Source organism: Mesitornis unicolor, unplaced genomic scaffold (assembly GCF_000695765.1).
Source record: "Mesitornis unicolor isolate BGI_N332 unplaced genomic scaffold, ASM69576v1 scaffold12832, whole genome shotgun sequence".
NCBI lineage: Eukaryota > Metazoa > Chordata > Aves > Mesitornithiformes > Mesitornithidae > Mesitornis > Mesitornis unicolor.
Genome location: NW_010167249.1, coordinates 14,725 through 31,440, shown reverse-complemented (window position 1 = coordinate 31,440; position 16,716 = coordinate 14,725). Strand labels below are relative to the sequence as shown.

Here is a 16,716-nt window from a genome sequence, read left to right as displayed (position 1 = left end):
CTTGTTTGCATTTATTTCTTAATGGAGCGAAGTTGAATCCAGTTCTGTGAACTGTGTGTTAATTTGCTTCTGGTGGTGGCAGAAGAGTTTTGTTTGTTGTTGTTGATCTCTGAAGCATAAAGACACAGCACCTGTGCACAACTTAGCAATATTTTTTTAATTTTTTGACTTAAAAAACATACCTAAAGCAAACGAACAGTCAAACATGTAAACATTCTTGCAGAACAACAGTCTGGCTTAAAAAAATACTTTTTTTTCCCAAAGGCAACAGAATCGGCACAATCAGTTTGTACAGTTAAAAAAAATAATCACAGAAACATCTCTAAATAAATAGAAATAGAAAGGGCTATCACTTTGAGCATATTTATAAAACCAGAAGCTACTTATTTATAGTGAAATGTAATATTTTTGATGGCGATTTCTTCCGTACAAGAATCTTCAGGACACCTCAGCTTGCTGAAAACCATCAGGTAAAGCTGCTGCTCTGTAAGTGTGGATTGAGAGGCTCTTTGCTGACCCCATGCAGCCATCACTGGTCTGCTCAGTAGCGTGGTTCCCCGCTATTCCAGCGGTGTACAAGGAAGAAGGTCCATGTGATGCCTCTGATACTTTTACGTGTAGGTAAGTTTATTTTCTAGACTAAGTAACCTCTCTGTAAAACTCTGCTGGATGGAGAAACACCCCTGGAATTGCGCAGTTCTTGCAGTTCACACAGATACAGCTTTGTCTTATTGCACTTCTGAAATTGAAGGACGGATGACAGGAGCCACTGCTGCTTTGAACTTCTCTATACTATTTTAGAGCCTGAGTTTTCTGGAAATGCTACCAAAGCAATGGCTGAAGGTATGAACCGCAAACCAAACACTAAAAGGGCCTAAGGAAGCCACTGAAGCACACTGCCTTGCAGCAGTCTGGCACACGGGAGCCTGGGTTATTGGTTTGTGGCCATGTAAGAGAACTGCTTTTATATTTTCTTCTTATAAGAAGAAACAAACTGTTAGAGCTTGAGTGTTGGGCTTCTGTTTTCCTATTTCTATCATCTCTGCCAACCTTTCCTTTATTCCATGATTTGTGGCAAATTTTCTATTTATTCCATTAAGCTGGGGAGCAGCAGGCTTGGTCTCCACAAATCTGGCTCTAAGAAAACCTCAAAGAATTTGATGGCATCAGATCATTAGAGGACAATGGTGGAACCTTGAAAAAGCATCACCCTAGAGAGGAGGTGACGCAAAGGTTTGATGCACAAACAAGCTGCTTACCAGACATCGACTGTGTGCGTTAGTCTTGTGTATTGACTGGGAAGCAGCATCAGGAGACCCGTTCTACTGCATGAAAAACCAAGGTAAGGAACCCAGTCCTGAGATGGTGACCAGCAGCATCTTGCTGGGAAAGCAGAGTTGCTGTTAGTTGTAGAGCAGCAGACACGCAGTCATTCGCTGCCCCATGGAAACTTGTGCTTGTCCAAGTCCTTATGGTAGTGGATTATTTTTTTTAATTGGAGGTAAGAGATACAAGCATCTTCCTACTCCTAATTTAAACTGTGACACCTAGCACCCTCCTAGCCTGTGACGCATAAGGCTGTGCAGTCTGGCTCAGAAAAGGAAAATTATCCTTGTAATACTTAAAACCAGAAAAAAAGTATGGTGGTTTACTCACACGATTTGTTGACTAATTCAATGTCATACTATACTTCTAATTGCAAATGTGGATTAACAGTTTTAAGATTTAATTTGAAACCTGAGTCCCCTGTCTGCTGTTCAGCTCAAGAAAAGCATGAGTAACGCTGTACACTCGAGAACCACATCCATGACTAACTTACAGTACATGGCAGAGAGCTCATCTTTCACAGAGGACCGTACTCAAAGGCTGCAGGAATTTCCTTTAATCTCCAGAAGCAGCAGCAGTTCAGGAGTGCTGGCTCCAGCAGAGGTGGGGGTGTTTCCTGCAGGTCTGTCTCTTGCAGGTCTGTCTGTACACCTTTATCACTGTTGTTTCCTAGTGTTCTGGTCAGGTGTGTAATTAGGGGAAGGCATGGAGCCAGCTTTCTGTTCTGGATAGATAACTCATGGTCTAACACAGGGAAAGTTCAGTGAACATTCCCTTGCTGCTTACTATGGGATGATGTGCTGAAGAGCTGTTAGAGGAATGCATTTGTTAGTGAGTAATTGGATCACTTGATGGGTCCACACCAGGCTATCTTGAAATGCTCTGGATGCTTCTCAGTCACATTAGCATTTGAAAGGTGTACTAAAGGGATCTCCAAGGGTTATACAGTTAAAATGAGTTGTCTTACACATAGGACTGCTGCTTCCAGTGACAGGTGCTCTATGAGAGGAAACCTGGTTTATATTAGTATATATTACAAAACATTTAGAATAGACAGCATAACATCTTTTATAAAAAGAAACAGTAAGTACTTTAAATCAGAATTTAAATTAGCGTGACACTAGATCGTAATCTGCTAGCACATAAAAGTGATGAGGGAAGGGTTTATGAAAGGTGTTTCATGTTGCATTCAGTGACCAAACCGTGCATCACCTACTACTTATGATATAATTAGTTCTTTTTTTAAGTAACTTCTTAAGTAACCAGTTAAATAACCAGTGTTAACTTAGCTGTGCAGCAGAAGAACAAATGTATCTGACCTTGTTCTCTTAGAACAAAAAAATAACGGTGGGCTTAAACAGTCCGTGTAGGGCAGCATTCTTTCAATTTTAAAATACAGGGGTACCTGATTTTAAAAAGAACTGAAACTCAGGGATGAGTTGTATCTATGTGCTGGATGCAAAACTACTATCAAATCAAGTTTAATGCGTGACAGGGAAGATTGATCTGGCCTGTTTTATTCTTAATAAGTCTCTGTCCTAAACATTTTGATTCTGTGGGGAATTTTAAACCAGACACGAAAACCAAATTTAGGTGAATAGTCAGATGGACAATATATGCGTCTCTTGTCACTCCAGCCTATAAAAGTAAGTAGAAGAGTTAAAAAAAACCCACCACAACCAACCAACAGTTTTGTGAGTAAAAGAAAAGCTCAATCTGGTAAAGGACATACAAATCCAATCTGGGATTCAGCTTCAGGGGTGTCTTTGAGAATTAGATGATGCTATTCTGTAATGGCCAGGAATGACAGCACGTCCATAGGAACCTGATGTGGAAAACACGGTGACAAGGAGGGAAGCAGCCCAGGCAACCGCTAAAGGCCACGGGTATGAGTGGCACTGCATGACCTGCAGGCTCTGGCCCGCTTGATGCACCTCGCTATGCTCTCGTGAGGCAGTGAGTGGTAGCAGTGGCTCCTGTGCATCTGTCCCTGTGCAACACCAGTGCTCAGAACTGCTCACCAGGTGAGGACACCAGCTGGAGACAAAAACATGACATGAGAGTAAAATAAGGGATTGATTACAGCACCTTGTGGGAGACAGGACAGATTGTGCTTGGGAAGGAGATGGAGCAGCCAGTGTGTTCTGACTGAGGTACCAGCACAGATGACCACAGCTCGCTCTTTGGCTGATGCCTCGTACAGACACAGGGTCTTTGCACACCAGCTGTAGTAACAGACAGAGTTGTGTGCCATGGCTGAGATGGGGAAGAACGTGGAAAGGACAGGGAATAGATTTGTAAGATGAGAGCTGAGATGTAACTTAGAGTAAGTGTGTGTTTCAGTGTCAAACCCACTCATCTGGCACTCCTCTAGCCTTGCACAGGAAGGCAGACTGGCCAAATAGCTTAGGCACAGACTGGCACCATCTGTCCCAGCTGACACTGGAATTACAGCGTTGTATCCCAGTGATTATGTAGGTGTAGGCCAGTGCCCTGCACGCATGTATGACAGGGAAACCAGGTGGCAAATGAGCTCTAATGTACCCCAACAGGAGGTACACATGGCAACCAATGTTAGATGCCAGTTTTTAAAATGCAATCTTACTGTTTACACGCTTAAAAACAGAATAAACTCAGAAACCCAGGAATTACTTGAGGCTCAACTGAAGTCTGACATAGGAAAGCAAATATCCACCCCCTTGGTCAGTCCAAGGCTGTTCTTGTGGCATCAGTTTTTTTGACAGCAATAGATGGGTTCCAGTTCAGTTTCAGAACACTTTGGCCTCTATTGCAGTCACATCACAGTGCGGCTATTTCGACCCTGTCACAAACGCAGAGTAAACCAATTTGTCCGAGTCAGCTCCAGGGGTGACTTAAGCTGACCTGCCTTGGTGTGCACTGGAACAGGGTAGGAGGAGCGATCACATGGTGATTAATGTCTCCAAGCTGTACTGGTGGGGACCTAGCAGATGGGCTATAGTATGTGAGCTACAAGGTTCTCAGTGTTCAGCTAAATTTTCAAGAAAACAGAAATGAACACAGTAACACACTGGAAGGATGTTACAACTGCCTGAACTCTTCTATTAGAAAATGTATTTGAAGCTTAACAAGTTCTTACGGATACAGGTACATCTACCTACCTTTCACTGTATGTGGTAATTTTATTGCCTCACGTCTGTCCCTTGTCCCCCAAAGATCTACAGCAGACATGGTTATGCAGCTGATGACAGTCCAACAGTTTTTCAGTCATGCAGAAATGTCTGATCTGGTGGGATCTTCAACATGGCAACATTCATCAGGCTTTAGAGACTGGTCTGCAATTGCTGGACTCAGTGCAGGAATTACATTCTTTTTGGAGCAAGCGTGCAGGCTGGCGTTGCTCTACTGCCTGTTATCTTTGGATACGTTGTGTGCCAGCCAGTTCACTTTGGTTTTCCAGCTCTCTCGCAGGGCTTCATTAAACTTCAGTCTGAAGTGCTTCAGTGCCTCCTCATCTGTTTTCCCAAGAGCCAGGGAGTCCTGAAGGTAAGAGCCAGAAATGAGCAAAATGCAACTGAACAACCAACTGCTCAACTACGAAGATGTTTACTCACTAAGAAATTACTCTGTCGAAAGGAGCACTGAGTAGGAAATGAGTAGCTACTAATTGTTTCTAATAGTTACTGTAGTCGCATGAGGCTTTTTCATTCTAATAAATGCATGCATCCTACTCTTAGGGAGCAGGGAAACAGTAGGGTTTTTAGTGTTCTTGTACAAAGCTACTGTCTTTCAGTTGGTCAGGGCTAAGTTGTTATAATTTAGGAGGCAAGCTGGGAACAGAAAATGATCCACAACCCAAGAGCTCTATCTTCTTCCTGGAAGTTGGTTCTACAAGGTACTGCCTTTGTGCTGAAGAATCTGAAATTACTTCCTGAGCACCAGTATCTGGCATTTTTGATGCCCTGCCCATAAGTGCTGGATGACTAATCATGATTTTTGGAGCTCATTTGCTTCAAAGAATACGTCCTTCCACATTGAACTCCTCCTTGCTGAGCTACAAGATCAGGTATTCAGTTTTAACATCTGGACTCTGCTTCTCTTACCTTCAGATACTGAATGTCTTTAGAGCAGCTGAGTTCTGGCAGACCAGCAGCTTTCATCAGTGCAAACAAATGCAGGAAGAGAAGACCATGGCGTCTCAGAATCATGTAGGCTTTTTCACAATAACCCCTGAATCTGTTAAGAAAAATGAGGCAAAGGAATAAGACTGCAAGCTCTTACCATTTTATAAAGCAAGACTAAGTATTAGAGTGAACCCTGCTGTCTGCATTGATGACTACCAAGCTCTTCCATCTTCTCTAACAGATAATTATTTGCTTTCACGTGGGTAGCTTATAGGCTACATATCATCAGTGGAAATAACTTCTGAAAATTCAGAGCTTAAAAAAAGCCTAAGTTCAGTGTAACTGGACTGCTAATACTTACCTTTCAAATTTCTCATTGTTGTTAGTTTTTCCTTGCTGGATGACATGCACAAAGTCGTAGGTTAGGATGAAAGGAACTCGTTCTCTATTAATACCAAATTTAGTCTTGAAGTTCCCCAAAAAGTGACCAAAATCAATATGGAACAGCTGAAAATGAGGAAGAAAAAAAACCAACAGTCTTCAGAATAGTATCTATTTTAGCTGATCAGTGTCGAGTTCTCTTCACAGTTACTGTATTGAAAAGGTACTGACCATAGGATTTTGGGAGGGAGAAAAATGACTTCTCCTATGGCACACCTTTGGGAAAAGAGGCGATATTTCCTTGCCAAGAAATTCTCTAGTGTAATTACATGTTTGATAGGACAAAAAAGATACTTAACTCTTCAATACTTGGTATAACTGAAAAAAAAATTGTTGTTTTGTTGGTTTTTTCCTAAAGCCTTTGTGTGTCACTAGCAGAAGCCGAAAGAGAACACAGTCCTAGACTGTGTGAACAGAAGAGGTCCTGTTCTGAAGTTGCTATTACTTGCTCAGGTAAGGCTTTTTTGTTCCCCTTTCTTTGTGTTTTCCTAAATACCTGGCACAGTGAAGTCGTTGCCCCACTGGTGCAGTGATGGGAAGGAGAATCATGTGCAGAACCTTGCACATTATGGCAGTTCGGCAGAGCTGCTGTAAACCCCAGATGCACAGCACCCAAGGCTGTACACTGCGGGGCATCAGCTCCCTCAAGTGGGCAAATAACCGAGTGGCCTCTGCTCTGCAGAAACACTTCTGTAAGCTCCCTGCCCAGCACTTTTGTAATGGAGACTTCTTTATGAGATGTAGAGGAGTGGGATACTACACAGCAACAGTGAAGGCGCAGTTGTACATACCTGAGATACGAGTCTCAAAACTACAGCAGTCAATTTCTCACTTTCAAATATAAACTCATTAGCTGCCTGCACTGGACCTGCAGGAGACTTGCCTTGTACCATCTAGCACAGGGTTGTTTTACGCTTTGTAGAATTCACAGTTAAAAGAAGACAGCCAGCTTAAACTTCCTCCTTTACCAAAATATTTCTGATGTAGTTTAGTACATGTCCTGTCACCGTAGGATTTTTTTTTTCCTAGTTTTGCCCTTTGTCTCCCAAGCAGTGCATGAGAAGATTCAAACTCTGGTAGCTATTCTCATGGAACAGAGAAGTAAAGGAATGGGTAGAGGTATCAATGTAAAATTAAACCCACACTGATCACATTCATTTAAAGAAAAAAGAGGTGAGAGGCAAAATGTTTTTTCTAGGAGGAAGAATACAAACACATCAGCTTGGGTAAGTAACTGAGGATCTTACCTAGCAACTACAAGCAATTTGTGACCCTGCTGAAGCCAAGTAAGCCTTCAGACTCATAAGCACAGTGCTTGAGTTTGCATCTGCAGATAGTTTTAGGTCTCAGAGGTATGAATTGCTCCACTGTAATTTCAAAGTGGGTATTAATAGCAGCAGCTGATGACAGTGATACTTACACAATTGTAATTCAAATTATAAAACTGTATTTACCCTCTTAATGATAGAACCTATTGAGAATATCTGTCCAGTCTGCCTCTCGGCTGGAAGGTGAGGTACATTCCTTAGCAGTAGGATTGCGTGGGGATGTATCTGTCCATTGCTAAGGAGCATTCATGCCCCTCTTCCAGTACTTCAGCAGCAGCAGTGAATCCCCATACCTGTCCAGTTTCCCGGATCATGATGTTATCACTGTGCCGGTCACCTATTCCCAGCACGTACGTTGCCACGCAGTACCCAGCACAGGAAAGAGCGAATTCCTCTATAGCTTGTTCTAATGCATCACTAAAGAGGGCGAGAAAAACATTGAAAGAGAATTTTACTTTGAACACCAGTACTTTACCACTGGGAAAGTTGTGAAGGTAAGGGAATAGTGTTTGGATTCCTGCAGTGTTCTCCAGAGGCAGTACTCCCATCCATGCTTCACAAAAACTGGCTGCAATAAGAACTGTCCAATTGGAGAGGTCTGGGTAAGGTCGTGTCCACAATCTCAGTGAAAATGGTTTAGTTCCAATTAAATTAACTCGTTTCTAGATCTTCACAGATCCAAAATATGAAGTGGGCTCCTAGAATGGTTCCTGCTGCACCCTGCAATTTGGTGCCTTGCTACAGAGTAGCACTGAGGTATTGCTGCTGTCTGTTCTGTATCAAGTAAAACCTCAAGCTACGCGGCTCTTGTGCTGCCTTTTTTATTTTCCCCTTCTCTCCTCACCTCCCACTTTTGGCATTACTCCTTCTGCCCCTTTTCCAGCTGCCACTGTACTGACTATCTCTGGAGAAAGTAACAGGACTGAAGGGAAGATCAAGGTTTGGATCCCGCCTGTGGACAGTGCTACCTTAAGCTATCAAAGATCAAAAAAAAGCTTGCAAACAGTAACCCAGATGCCTCTATTTCTGCTCAAGACACATACAGATCCACGTGATACCTTCTGGTGTGCCAGGCAGGGAAGCAGCAATAAATATTGTGGTGCAGCTTAGAAATATGCAAAACTGAAGGAAAAAACAATAAGCAAAGCAGAAGAAATGTCTCCAAGTAAGAGGAAGCAGTAAAGCAGCACTGAGTAAGAAGATAAGCCCACTTACCCTGGGTTCTTGGATTTCAGCCAGTTCAGCAGTGCATCCTTGTTGAAGGCTGCAGTGGCCACCATGTTGCTCTTGTTCAGCTGGATGTTGGCGATGGTGTCTGAATGCATGACTACTTCTATCAGTCCAGTCTTGTCTCCTGTGGAGAGGCAGCCATAAGGAGTCATCCTGCAGAGATGAAAGAAACCCTTCCACTGAAATCTTGCCCAGAATCGGGTTGACTTTTAAACTTTCCCTTGTCTGCCACCACTGAAATCTTGCCCAGAATCGGGTTGACTTGTAAGCTTTCCCTTGTCTGCCGTATCTATTCCATACCTACTCTGCATTTCTGCTCCTCGGTACCACAAAACCTGACTAGCTGCTCACAGAATACTATAGACAGACCTATCAGAGACAAAATACGCGTACGAACAAAATGGCCTTACCACACATGATTTATCATTGCAGTAGCACAACTGTGTGACATTGCTCACCTCAGGTCCAGGCCCTCCTGCTTCCACAGGATGTCCATCAACTGGATCATCTGCAGAGTCAACATGTCCTGACGAAGATCTATGCAGGATTACAAGAGAAAAAGAGTATTAAGTACCTCCCCTTCTCTTGTGCTCTTGCAAGCGGTGCTTGTTCTGCCCCTGAACAGGCCACTAGAGGAGCCTTTGCCACGTTTGACACTTGCTAGGTCTAGCTAGTAAAGAACATCAGCACAGAGCAGTGTTTACTAGTGCTGTAATAGGGTAAAGCCACCATACTCGATACCTTAACTCGGACACGATTATACTAACGGAGATACACCTTATTTCACTCTGCCAAAGCTTTTCCCCTTAGCAGTCAATAAGCACTTTAGAAAACATCTGGCTGGACACAATAGTGACCAGCAGCCACTCCAACCCTACAAAGCTTAGAGTGCTGCAGTGCTTTCAAATCTCACATCAGGTTCGTTTTTACTGTGCAAGGGTATCCAGCTACTACTGTGCTAAAAATCTTAATGAAGAGGGCAGCAAGCGAAATATAGAGTTCATGATATCTCCAGATTTCTGTCAAAACAAACATGGTTTAGGTCCTCATTTACACATCATCTTAATGGTCCATATTTAGGCCCACTCATCACAATAAATACTTAAGACTATTATGCCCGTGAAAACATATTCTTTAAAAGACTTACCATCTCCATTTTTAAAAATAATACCCACTCCACCTCCACCTGTCTCTTCATTATTAAACACAATCCATAAAGGTTTCATTTTGGAGTCCATAAAGGTGCACTGATCCACACTAGACGAAACAAAAATATTACCATCAGAGTTTCCATCTATTAAAAAAAAGTGGCCATCTAAGCTGCAAATTCAAGAGCATCCACAAACACTAACAGACTGGCGATTTCCATGAGAAAGGAAGACATTGGGGTAACCAGAAGCCTGGCTCTACTGCTGAACAAAGCCTGCAATACAAATTAAGAGATGCAGCTCTCTTTCTTACCAAACTTCAGCGAGGATAATGTTGGGGTTCAGGGGGGACTGGAGGTGGGAAAGTGCTTCTAGGTAAGTTTCCTGCTTCATGCACACATGCATCATCTCCTTGGTTTGAGGCTTGGTGGCCTTCTGAGAACTCACTTTAACTAAGTCATTGAGAACTTTCATCTTGTTGAGTGCTTCTCCCTGAAAAGAGGGAGGGATAATCACAGTTAAGAAACAGGAAATTCCTGGAGAAAGTTTAAAAAAAACAACTATTAAAATCTACTGTGAAATGTAAACCTTGGTTGTATCCCTTACCTTCTCTTTAACTTGTGGCAATTTCACACAGTGCAACAAAACAAATTTATTATTGTCTCCTTGAGTAGATCCATAATCAATTATGGATATTCTGCTGAGCACCAATGCATTTTAAGGTAATGACTGCACGAGCAATAATTCACATTATCAAGCACCAAAGGAAGAAGTGAGGTGCACTGGCCAGAAAAGCAAGGATGAGACCCTATAGGCCCTGCCTTTCAATGCAGGTTATGCAGAAGTGCCACTCTAGTCTTGGAAACAGAAGCAGTGCTGATTTGTGGGCACATCTTAGATACAACTTTATGTGCACGAGTCCTTCACTTCTGAATTAGATACAGCGATTCTTGATGGATAATAGAGAAATTTTACAGCACATAAAGAAGCAGGATTACTTCTTCCTCCTTTGAAAGAAAGTGCACTGCTCTGAATCAGACAGTCAATTGTGGTATAGCTCCTACTAAACGGTAACTCATTCATCTCATTAATAACAGCAGTGGTCTTTGGACTTTTCAAACCATTCTAGATACACAGTGTAGGTCAAGACATGTGCGGGTGAGTAAGAGATGAGTAAAGTCACATGTGACGGGGAACTCCAGGCTCTTAATAGGATATGCCAAAAACAATATAGCAGTTAAAAGCCCTTTTTTTAATTGCTGATAACATAAAGTTGGAAACAACTGAGAAGCAGTTCCAAGCAAGAGGGAAGTCAACCTTAAGGCTAAAAGCAATTTTTACCTGTTTCATCAAAACTTTCATATGATGGGTGCTGCCTCTGCAGTATGCTTCCAGGATCAGGCCAAATCTCAAGGCAACTGCAGGAACGTGCATTTCTGACCTAGGAGATGAAGAGAAGTTAAAGCAATTCTGACTCACTGCAGTCAGTGACTAATTCTCCCATTCATGCCAGCACAAGGAGGGGGGCAGAGGAGGGTGCAGAATATTAGTTGCTGTTTAGATTCTATGTACTGGAGAGGGGAAATAAAAAAGGTAATGTAGAAAAAACATTACTTCAAGTGATGAGACATCTTTCTGGCTGACTAAATTGCTGACCCCTCCTTTGAGAGCATTACTTAAGGAGCAGAGACAGCTCAGAACCTATGGCTCAGAAATGGCAGGTGGCCATGGATGTCCAAAGTAAATTTCAACTCACAAGCATGTGTGTATATATATACACATATAAATTCTGAAAACAGAATCTAATGCAAACACCAAGCACAACAACAAAAGAAAAAAATGTTACAAACAAAAGAAGATTTTGTGTCCTTCTGGAAAAATCCTTATTCAGTGTCCCAGGTAAAAAGCAGCAGTTCCTGTGTTTTGGTAATCAGAGCAAGGAAATCTCACCAATGCCTTGATGAAAGACACTAGTTAAAGGACAGCCAGCAGCCTTTAAAAAAAATACCCTAGCATCTGTACCTACACATGCTGGTTTCACTTGATTACTGAGAAAAAGCCTAAAATATTTGCTCTTTACCTCAGATGCCAGAAGAGGAAGTGGCCGATCTTGCGGTTGGATAATGCCCTGTCCAGCAGGAACTTGGTTAATTCACAGTCTAAGTAGGATTCATACTTAAGCACCTGAACAAGCTGTAGCAAGTATTGGAACAATTCATGGTCTCTGTGGAAGAAAAGTAAAAGACAACCTTATCTTTACTGTAAGAAGTGTACTTGCAAAAACTGTAAAGACAAGAACTGTCAGCCTTGTTCACAGTCTCCTTCAGCAGCCCTAAAATAGAAAGGAGCTCCGTGCATCCCTTGTGGTGAACACTTACGTCAGCTTCTTTAATGAGTTGATAGCAAAGGAACCAACATAACGGTCAGGAAAGCTAAAATCCAGCAGCTCCAAGGCATTCAGGACAGGCAACTCTGGCCAGGACTGAAGCAGGGAAATCATCTGTAAGGGCAAAAGAAAAAAGGAACAAGGTTTTTATGACAACGGTTACAAGTCTAAAAATTCTACTGATAGAAGAGCAGCTCCTTTGTGGGGGGTAAACTCTATTTCAGTCACTATTTGTAGATGCCTCGGAGCAAGTTTGCAGACACCACATCAAAACCGATCAGCCTAAAAAGTTTCTTGCAAGGCTGACAGGAGAAGCCATCCACATTCACAGCAGGGTTACATTTGCTGTACCACAATTAGTGGAATGAGCTCTTCAGGAAAAGCACTTTTCTGCAGACTAATAATGTAGACTAGAAAGGGACCTTCTGAAGATCCTGTCAAAGCACTGGAAGTAAGGAGGGATAAGCAGCAGAGACCATCCCTAACTGATGTCTGATGTCCTCAGTGGAACAGATTCACTGACCCCCTGAGGTAGCTTCTGCTGGTCTCCCGCTGTCAGTTAAGACTATCCAATCCAGATCCTATTTCTGCCACGAATTAAAGGTTTGTTTTGGTTTTTTTTGCTAGCCTCCAGTTTCTAGAGGGAATAAGCAAGACCTTGTTGGTCAGTAATGGGTTGGGACAGTGCAGAGAGCCAAACAGAGCCCAGAAGAGCCAAACCTCAACTCAACTGGCGAGCACTGAGCATACGTTCGCAGTGACTGGTTGAGAACAGAATATATTCCTCAGCCTTAGTGATGCCAAACGTACCTGCACAGGGACAATGCAAATCATCCCCTGCTAAGTTGGCCTCACAAACACAACACAGAAATTTAGACACTGAAAGATGGATCAAAAAGAGAACCCTGGCTGGCAACCCCAGTGCCCTCACCTGGGCAACATCTTCATGCTTGTTCCATTTGGTGATGATAAGCAACTTTGCCAAAGCTTGTGGGTACTGGTCACGGATATCATATCTCATCTTCCACACCAGGTCTTTCTCATGTTCATACAGTTCAGTATGGCTCCTCCGCTCCAGTATCTCCTTCAGTTGCAGCTTCTGCTTATGGGAATCAGAGGAAAGAGCATACACAAGGCTCAGTCTCAACCCAGAGGACTTAGCCCAGAGAGACTCTGTAGGACTGAGGTATGACCCAGTTTGGTGAAAAAAGCTGGCTGGGGGTAAAGTGGAAACATATGAAACCAGGATTGCACATAGCTGAAAAACTGATGCCAAAAGACTTGCCTCCTCAGGGTCTTCTGGTGCAGCACGGGGTTGTTCTACATTCCTCCCCAACTCCAGCAGCTGGAACACAAATAAAGAGTCTGAGAAAGGCTCATTTCCTCTGTACTTCTACCTCACCATCACCTCAGGCATTCATGCTGCATTAGAGGTCAGTCACTTGCCTCCTCTGGAGAAGGGCATCACTCCTCTCACAGTCCAGGGGTAGGTAATATACTCAGCAGCACTCCTCTGCTCAGAGATGTAACTTAACTTCCCATAGAGCTCCTTTCCTTGCTAGTAGCATGAATGAACGGGTAAGTCCTTACCCCCAAAAGAGCACATCTGCACACCCATAGAGTTCATGAACAGGATCTCTGGGTCACTGAGCTCTGGGCTAACATGAGCCATTCCAGTTTCTTAGAACTGGTGTGCATTTGCCAAGCAGACAGCATTGCTCAAGCCATCCCGCACACTAGCACAATCCATTAAATCTTTTGAGCCAGAACATGCATCATGGGGGGAGCATGTGTATCTGTCCCCAGAACAGACCTCCTTTCCTTCCTGTAACAGGCACATTTCTTCTTCCATTTTAAGTGTTTGGCCAGTTGCAGTGACAGATGGAAAATCCCCATACCACACGGCATGTTATCACTCTGCTGAAAGGCAGGGAGCTGTCTACTTTCACTCATTTCCCCTTTTGTTCCTCTTCCTTCCTATAAAGCCTAGTGCTGCAATTTAAAAGCAGCTCAGTTAAACCCATTTTATAAACAAATGCTCATCTGTGAGAGCAGCTTTACCTTCAGCAATTCACAGAAATTCACAGCTTGGAAAAGTATTCACTCAAAGGTCCATTAGTTAAGAGAAAGAGTAAAATCTTCAATTAACAGTATCTATTCAAGTCTGTATGTTCCTCCACCAGCAAAGCTAGGGAACTTCTTTGCCTCTCTCAAAAAAGCACCCATGTCCCCTACCTGCTCAAATGATGGGTAATACACAGGATGCGATGCAACACTGGGGAAGCAGATGACCAAGGCTGCTGCACTTTCTGTGTTGGGGTTGCATTGTACCGTGCCCATGGGATTCAGAAGTTCCCCTTTGTCATCTGAAAAGCAAAGTACATAAACCCATGAACCCTAAACCTCTGAAGCTTTGGTCCAGAAAACAGAACAGACTACTTCCAACTCTGTCACTGGCCACTGCCCAGCCTGATCAGTTCACTTCATTTTCCTGACCTCTCACAAGTGAAGTATATATGACATCTTTAGCTCAACAGCACTCTCTTATGCAATGCCAAGCAAAATAAGGCCTTCATCTTGGCAGGGCTTGAGATGCCATCACAACAGAGCACACACTGTACTGGGTCTGAGCTCTTACGGCCCCTCCTGCAACCTAGTGGAGAGCAACGCAGAATGCATGGTATCTCCTGTCTTTGTGGTATAGACTAAAGACACAAAACAATACAGCAGCTCTATCTCCTGACATACCTGGAAAGGAAGACCACATGTGCAAGCAGCACTCCCCTGTTTTCAGCTGGTCCTTGTAGTCAAAGAGCATGACGTTCACCCAGGCAATTGGGCAGTCCTGCAAACCAAAGAAAGAAGCTTGTTTGGGTGCTGCAACTGCAAAAGCTGGACGAAGGGAAGGGAAGAGAAGAACTAAAGAGAAAGTGAGATATCCCCATGCAAAGCAAATCCCTCACAGTAACCAGGAATAATCAGATACGTTATCCCGGTCTTTTCCAAGTCTGCAAATTGCTACACAGAATGCTATAGGCAGGTAAGCTCCCACTCAAAAGTACGTAGACACTCCCTCACCAAAGAGCTGCTGTAAACAGTATACCACCTCGGGTAGCTATGCCCGTCTTACTACCTTTTAAGTTCTCCTAAAATCAGAGTAGAGGATGGCATCAAATTCAGATATCCGCTAAAACCTAGGGTCTTTTGTGTAGTGGTGAATGGCACCAAACACTCCTCACAAACATGTCTAAAATTTCATCACCCAATATTTTGCACACCTGAAGAATCTATGACATATATACTTCATATTTTTCACAGCGTGAGGGGAGGGAGAGGAACCTTAATTTTGAAACAGGGAACACAGAGTTACCATGACTTTAGAAAACTAGGCAAAGAATTATAGATATATCTGATAATAGGAAGAAAAGGCTTGGTACCTTTGTACAATAATCAACACTCTACAGAAATCAAACTATGCTGCCAATATCCCCCTCACACCTCCAAAATAAAACTCACAGGCCCAACCCAGTCACACAAGCCAGTCTCATTTTGGAGGTGGGAGACTCCAGCAAGTGACGTGACTGAGACATGGCCAAGAAAGAAAACCCATCTCCCTGCTCGAGCCCATTTCCTTGCCACCAGAACAGACAGACACATTCCACAAGTGACCTAAGATTTCCTGCACTGAGGGTCCCCAAATGGAACAGCTTACTTCATATAACTGTCTCAGCAACACCAGCATTTCACTCAGCTGCTCAGAGAACACCAGGGCTTAATCATACGCTTGCAAAGAAGTTGCAAGGCAAAATTCTAGTGAGACGCATCTACAAGTAGTGTAATATTTAAAGGAAACCACAGTGAGACATCTTGTTCCACTGAGACTTTTTAGAGAATTTATCAGGCTTACCCCAAAGGTACACCAAAGGACGTGGTGGCAGTAGCAAAGTCAGCATTTACCCCTGATACAACAAAACTATTCACTTCCAAGTAGCCTCCTACAAACCTGCGAGCCAATTTGATTAGACTAAACATCTTCAGTAAAATCCCATTTGAGATATCAGCTTCTAGATCATAGTGAAAAGCCACACAAAACACCACCAGCAGCAACCTTTTCTAACAGAGTAAATGACATCTAACCTGACAAAACGCACGACAAGATTTTTGGTGGAGAAGGTCCATCAAAGCAACGATTCAGCATTGTAAGGACAGAAATATCTACTGCATGACTTACAGAAACACTGAAAACCAACCCTCTGGGTGACATTAACCCTCTGACTCATCTCAGCCTGCAAGCATGCCTGTTTTTGTGGTAGTAAAAGATGTAGTCCCACCTATCTGCTCTGGACAGCCTGCATAGACAAACAATATGCATGTAATTAACCTCCAAGTACTGTAAGCAAAGCAAGCAAAAATATTATTAATCAAAACAAAAAAATGAGGATGCTCTCTGACTGTAACCTCCACTTACCAATAATTTTAACTGAGATCTGGGCACCTCAGAGCTGCAGCTGACCATGTGGAAAGAAACATTTCTGCAGAGCTCAGCTCCAGCAAATACTGTGATTTTATACTAAAAGCTCACCAGAATGCATCCACCTGTCCCAAGTAACAGAACACACATGAACAGTACCCTTGTAACAAACTCAGCTAACTAGGCTGGTTTTGTTTTGTCAATCAGAATAACAAGATTTCCTTCTGACTGCTTCAAAACTGAAAATTGTCCCAATGTGACCACAAAAATGCAGCCTGTGAAT

At 43.0% G+C, this 16,716-nt stretch overlaps 1 protein-coding gene across 1 annotated transcript in view; it reads right to left on the bottom strand.

Annotated features, from left to right (window-relative positions):
* Positions 1-4,137: 4,137 nt before the first annotated feature.
* The window catches only part of PIK3CD (phosphatidylinositol-4,5-bisphosphate 3-kinase, catalytic subunit delta), a 20,107-nt gene continuing 7,528 nt past the window's right edge, over positions 4,138-16,716 (bottom strand). The window contains exons 9-23 of the mRNA XM_010178636.1: positions 14,711-14,807; positions 14,198-14,328; positions 13,248-13,307; positions 12,894-13,061; positions 11,955-12,076; positions 11,657-11,800; positions 10,918-11,017; positions 9,890-10,068; positions 9,576-9,685; positions 8,887-8,965; positions 8,414-8,581; positions 7,492-7,615; positions 5,791-5,936; positions 5,409-5,541; positions 4,138-4,845 (exon numbers count right to left, since the gene is read on the bottom strand). Of these exons, the coding sequence (XP_010176938.1) occupies positions 4,708-4,845; positions 5,409-5,541; positions 5,791-5,936; positions 7,492-7,615; positions 8,414-8,581; positions 8,887-8,965; positions 9,576-9,685; positions 9,890-10,068; positions 10,918-11,017; positions 11,657-11,800; positions 11,955-12,076; positions 12,894-13,061; positions 13,248-13,307; positions 14,198-14,328; positions 14,711-14,807 (1,899 nt within the window). The 3' untranslated portion in view covers positions 4,138-4,707. The remainder of the gene's footprint in view (positions 4,846-5,408; positions 5,542-5,790; positions 5,937-7,491; positions 7,616-8,413; positions 8,582-8,886; positions 8,966-9,575; positions 9,686-9,889; positions 10,069-10,917; positions 11,018-11,656; positions 11,801-11,954; positions 12,077-12,893; positions 13,062-13,247; positions 13,308-14,197; positions 14,329-14,710; positions 14,808-16,716) is intronic.